The 6,266-nt window shown below is 38.8% G+C and overlaps 1 protein-coding gene across 1 annotated transcript; it reads right to left on the reverse strand.

The window, feature by feature from the left end:
• Window positions 1-4,505: 4,505 nt before the first annotated feature.
• LOC122439439 (olfactory receptor 6F1) lies at window positions 4,506-5,432 on the reverse strand. Its single transcript, XM_043464472.1, has one exon. It carries the CDS (start codon window positions 5,430-5,432, stop codon window positions 4,506-4,508), a length of 927 nt encoding a protein of 308 aa, XP_043320407.1.
• Window positions 5,433-6,266: the final 834 nt, after the last annotated feature.

Genomic DNA, 6,266 nt, shown 5'->3' on the forward strand with positions numbered 1-6,266 from the left:
TTGCAGGCAGATTTTTTTACCATCTGAGCCACCAGGAAGGGCTCTTTTTTACACAGAAAGAATTTTTTTTTAAAGTTTGTGAGCAAAAGATGCTCAGCATCACTCATTATCAGAGAAATGCAAATCAAAACCACAATGAGGTACCATCTCACACCGGTCAGAATGACTGCTATCCAAAAATCCACAAACAATAAATGCTAGAGAGGGTGTGGAGAAAAGGGAACCCTCTTACACTGTTGGTGGGAATGCAAACTAGTACAGCCACTATGGAGAACAGTGTGGAGATTCCTAAAAAACTGGAAATAGAACTGCCATATGACCCAGCAATCCCACTGCTGGGCATACACACTGAGGAAACTGCAATTGAAAGAGACACGTGTACCCCAATGTTCATCGCAGCACTGTTTATAATAGCCAGGACATGGAAGGAACCTAGATGCCCATCCGCAGACGAATGGATAAGAAAGTTGTGGTACGTATACATAGTGGAATATTACTCAGCCACTAAAAAGAATACATTTGAATCAGTTTTAACGAGGTGGGTGAAACTGGAGCCTATTATAGAGAGTGAAGCAAGCCAGTAAGAAAAACACCAATACAGTATACTAACACATATATATGGAATTTAGAAATGATAACCCTATATGCAAGACAGCAAAAGAGACACAGATGTAAAGAACAGACTTTTGGACTCTATGGGAGAGGGTGAGGGTGGGGTGCTCTGAGAGAACAGCATTGAAACAAGTATATTATCACATGTGAAACAGATCATCAGTGCAGGTTCAATACATGAGACAGGATGCTCTGGGCTGGTGCACTGGGATGCCCCAGAGGGGTAGGGTGGGGAGGGAGGTGGGAGGGGGGTTCAGGACGGGGAACACATGTAAACCCATGGCCAATTCATGTCAATGTATGGCAAAAACCACTACAATATTGTAAAGTAATTAACCTCAAATTGAAATAAATAAACTTAAAAAATAAAAATAAATAAAAAGTTTGTGAGCACAAAGTCACCTATAGATTAGGATCCCTGATAGGTGCCTCTGAAATCTTGTATGGCTGGATGAAGCTTCTTGGAACCCCAGTTCATTTGACCAGCCACCAGGTCAAACATTCTAGTAGGTGCATTTTATGGTAGTGGGTAGTGGATACCACAGGGAATACTCTCATTGGCCCAAAATCCAAACTTATAGGACATAAAAGAAGATGTAATAAAAACATCTGAAATTCACCAGTTTGTCATAGTGACTTAAACATCAGGCTTATAGGGTATTCATACACTATAGTCTTTCCTTCTTATGACAAACAGCACAAAATCCAAAGACAAAGAAAAGTAGTGATCATATCTAGGAAGAAATAAATCAATAAAGTCAAGCATATTCTACCAAATTTACTAGAATTGCTAAACTCAAGAAAATAGCTCCACAACATTTTCTCCTGCTATTCCAAATTTAGAATGGGGGGCGGGGGGGGGGGGAAGGCTTGCCACTCTTTCTTCCAATAGACCCTGAAGCAGATAGACATCCTAAGAACTAATGTGACAAAGACCTTTGTCTTCTGCCAGCACTTCTCAAATGTCCCAGGATCTATCAGCTGCATACAAGCCCAGGGAAGTTTATTCTGCTGACTTAAGCCAAATGTTGAGGAAAAAGAAGTTTCTAAATTCTTCTGGCTGGTTTAAGAATTAAATTAACATGAGGCAGATAAACAAGTGAAAAGCAAATACTAATTCATATGTATGGGAACTCCACATACATGAAGTTTTCAGAGAGCCTATATACATGAGAGATTCAAAAACAGAAAGGTAAAATAAGGTTTACATTCTATCTTGAGCTAAGAAATGAAACTGGGCCTTCAGGTTTTCTTTCTTTTTTTTTTTTTTTGGGCCTTCAGGTTTTCAAGTACGAGAGGGTCATTCACAGATCAATAAACAGAAAAACAGTAGTCTGATAATTAAATATTTGCCCTGCCATATAGGTGGAACCTGGGCGCTCAGAGAGAAAGAATCTGCCTACAATGCAGGAGACTTTCAGGAGATGCAGGTTCAATCCCTGGGTCGGGAAGATTCCCTGGAGAAGGGCATGGCAACTCACTCCAGTATTCTTGCCTGGAGAATTCCATGGACAGAGGAGCCTAGTGGGCTATAGTCCATGGGGTCACAAGAGAGTCGGACACTGCTGAGCAACTAAACAACAAACAATAATAGATGGAAACATTTAGATAAAATTTATCTCTGATAATAATTCTTTTTCTTGGAAAAGTTTCCAAATTAAATTCTTCTAAGTAATTAAGAAAGGGACAGTAATTTCTCTTTATCCCACAGGGTCTTCATTGACTTTAGCTCAAAATAATGCACATGCCTTAGTGGTACGTCTTAGGGAGGCTTGATCTAAACCCCTACAGATAAAATTTTTTTTAATTAATGATGGTAAAAATTTTTATAGATGAAGGATTTTTTTAATTAAAAACAGAAACCCCAAAATTATTTTTCAATAAATTAGAGTGCTGTGAAACAGACTTCTCAAACTTGAAGTTATATCCATTAATACTATCTTTATTAAAAAGAAGTTTGTCAAAATAAATTGAAAGACTCAAAAAATCTTTAGCAGTGATTTAATACTTCCAATAATTTACCACCATGGGATAATTCTGAATAGCAATATATTTTTTCTTTAATTGAATTTTTATAAATTATTGATTTGAAAAGGAAAACTAAATCAAATATCCAGAAATGAGGTATAATTGCTTGATAATATATCATGCAAATAATACTTAAGCTGTTTTTAAATCAACATAGGAGGAATACCCAAGTTACCCTGTTCATTCTTAGTTATTTTCTTCACGTAACATTAAATCTTGTATGCAATATCGTGCTAAACCGACTCATTCATTTATCCACATTAAAAGCTGAACACTATTTCCTTTGTTTTGATATAATGAGGTGTGCACCAGAAAAGAGTCAGATGTTGAAGATAACTTTCACTACAATTGACTATACCAACTGCTATTTTTTTTTTTAAAGTTGGGGCACACTCATCAAAGCAGGAATGCTATTTGTCTCAGAAAATAGCAATTTGACTCTTATTAGAAATTTTGATTTTTGGAAATCCTCAAAAACTAGGATTAGAAATTTATTTATTTATTTTTTAGCTCTGCATGATTGCTTGCTAAGTCTATTCAGTCATGTCTGACTATGGACTATAGCCCGAAAGGCTCCTCTGTCCATGGGATTCTCCAGGAAAGAATACTGGAGTGGATTGCCATGCCGTCCTCCAAGGGATCTTCCCAACCCAGGGATCAAACCTGTGACTCTACCACCTTACCCGCAACTCTACCACTATCGCCACCTGGGAACTCCTATGGAAGTACAATTGATTTACAAAAAGATGTACATTTACTATATACATACCGATTAGCTTGGATGTATGCACACACCCAGGACATCATTAGACTTCCCAAGTGATTCAGTGGTAAAGATTCCACCTGCCAATGCACACCAAGGTACTTCACATACTCATCACCTCCAAAATTTTTCTTGTGATCCTTTGTGAGTTTTTAGAGTTTAGGGATTTCATGGATTTGAAATTAATGCTCACAGTAAATAAATAATGGCAGCAGATCAGGTGTATGTTGTTGAATTATGGTGATTTAAGAAGTAAATTTTCAACATAGACATACCTTTTGAAACTTAATGTTTCATTCGTGTTAATGGTTGAAAACAAATATCTTGGAGTCATTTGAAGGAAAATCAAATAACTATTATAATCATTTTTTCTATAGTCATTTTCCCTTGAAGCCTTGTGTATCTAACTAACAGAATCCATTAGCATTTTCCTTTTCAAGACTAGCATTTTGCTATGTAAGAAACATTTATTGCTTTTCCAAGCCCTCCTGCAGTTTTGTTTGACCTTTAACTTTTAACATCACTTGCTTATTAGAATGTTTTTGTTCACTATCCTTGTTAAACAAAGGTCTCACATTATAATTATCAACTTTTATATGTACATATTTCACTATATTTTATCCAAAAAATAGTGTGTTGAAATAATTGCACACTATGATTTCAATTATCCTTCTATTTATTTAACCTTTTCCTATTTCACAAACATATGTTTTAAAAGTTTTCACTTTTCACATATTTCATCAAAGCTATTTTTAAAGGGAAAAGAATTTAAAGTTTATTTAATAAAACACCTTTCTCATTGACTATTACACCTCATTTTATAAATGAAATCCAAGGATAAACCTAATTCAGTATATGAAGATTTTTTTCTTAAAAAATGTCCAGTCTGCTTATACCGAGAACTTCCATTCCTATCATATATGAGAAAGTAGCACAGGTATATACAAGTTTTTAAATTTGTTTTGGTTGATTTTTTTTTTCTGTTTTTTCTCCCCCCCTCTCCTTACATCAAGAAAGATTTGCCTTTTTCTTCATATTCTCACTTGGAACCCCTGAACAGATATGGAGAAAATTGACAGAGGTCTGTTTTGTTGGAAGCAGTTTATTTTCCCTTACATTTCTTTAGCAGAGTTTCTCTTACTTCCTTGTTACGGAGAGTGTAGATGAAAGGATTAAGAACTGGAGTTACCACGGTGTTCAAGACATGAACAGCTTTGGTCAGATTCAAAGCCTCTTTAATGGAGGTGCGAACATGAAGGAAGATTGTAGAGCCATACCAGATGAGCACCACTGTAAGATGCGAGGAGCACGTGGAGAAGGCTTTGCTTCTGCCCTGGGCTGAGGGAATCCTGAAGATGGTGCTGATGATGTAGACATAGGAGACAAGGGTGATAAGGCAAGAACTTAGGATGACCACAAAAGCAATCACAAAGCTTACAAGTTCCACCAACCGTGTGCTGGTACAGGCCAGGGCAATCCAAGGTGCGATGTCACAAAAGAAGTGGTTGATAGTGTGGGGCCCACAGAAGGTCAGGCTGCTGATGAGGGCTGTGGGAACTGCAATGGCCAGGAAACCACAGACCCAGGAGCCCAGAGCCAGCTGCATTGAGAGGAAGCTGTCCATGATAGTCCCATAGTGTAGAGGATAGCAGATGGCCAAATAACGGTCATAAGCCATGGCTGCCAGGAGGAAGTACTCTGTGCAGCCCAATGAGAAAACAAGGTACATCTGCAAAAGACAGCCGGTGAATGATATGCTTTGGCTTCTCCCCAGTAGAATGGCCAAGGCTTTGGGGACTGCAGCTGTGGTATACCAAATCTCCAGGAAAGAGAGATTGCTCAGAAAGAAGTACATGGGGGTGTGTAGCTGGTGGGAGGTACTCACCAATATCAATATGGCCATGTTACCACCAACTGTGAGGATGTACATAACCAAAAAAAGCATGAAAAGAGAGAGCTGAAGGATCTGGGACCCAGGAAAGCCCAGTAGGAGAAAATCCTGGGGGAGAGTTTCATTGTCTGTGTTCATAGAAAAACACGGACCCCCACACCAAGGTCTTTGACTCAATCACGCAGTTCTAGAAAAATAAAAAGAAACGCATTCATGAGAGTGCTTCAGTACTTGAATGCATACTGACAAGCTAACATCTGTTGAATGCCTGCTCTGTGCTTGGAGCTATGCATGATTCAGTCAGTCAGTCAGTCAGTTCAGTGGCTCAGTCGTGTCTGACTCTTTGTGACCCCATGAATCGCAGCATGCCAGGCCTCCCTGTCCATCACCAACTCCCGGAGTTTACCCAAACCCATGCCCATCGAGTCGGTGATGCTATCCAGCCATCTCATCCTCTGTCGCCCCCTTCTCCTCCTGCCCCCAGTTCCTCCCAGCATCAGGGTCTTTTCCAATGAGTCAACTCTTCGCATGATGTGGCCAAAGTATTGGAGCTTCAACTTCAGCATCAGTCTTTCCAATGAACACCCAGGACTGATCTCCTTTAGGATGGACTGGTTGGATCTCCTTGCAGTCCAAGGGACTCTCAAGAGTCTTCTCCAACACCACAGTTTAAAAGCATCAATTCTTCGGCGCTCAGCTTTCTTCAGCATCCAACTCTCACACGCATACATGACCACTGGAAAAACCATAGCCTTGACTAGATGGACCTTGGTTGGCAAAGTAATGTCTCTGCTTTTTAATATGCTATCTAGGTTGGTCATAATTTTCCTTCCAAGGAGTAAGCGTCTTTTAATTTCATGGCTGAAATCACCATCTGCAGTGATTTTAGTATAGGTTAATTTAATTAAGTAGAGAGTTGTGCTATTATAACAAATTAACAGACAGTGCAAATAATTTTAGCAATTTTGCTAA

The sequence above is a fragment of the Cervus canadensis genome, chromosome 4, assembly GCF_019320065.1.
Source record: "Cervus canadensis isolate Bull #8, Minnesota chromosome 4, ASM1932006v1, whole genome shotgun sequence".
Classification (NCBI taxonomy): domain Eukaryota; kingdom Metazoa; phylum Chordata; class Mammalia; order Artiodactyla; family Cervidae; genus Cervus; species Cervus canadensis.

Bases quoted from the DNA above. Each gene is read 5' to 3' on its own strand.
- LOC122439439 (XM_043464472.1), bottom strand. From the start codon at position 5,432: ATGAACACAGACAATGAAACTCTCCCCCAGGATTTTCTCCTACTGGGC.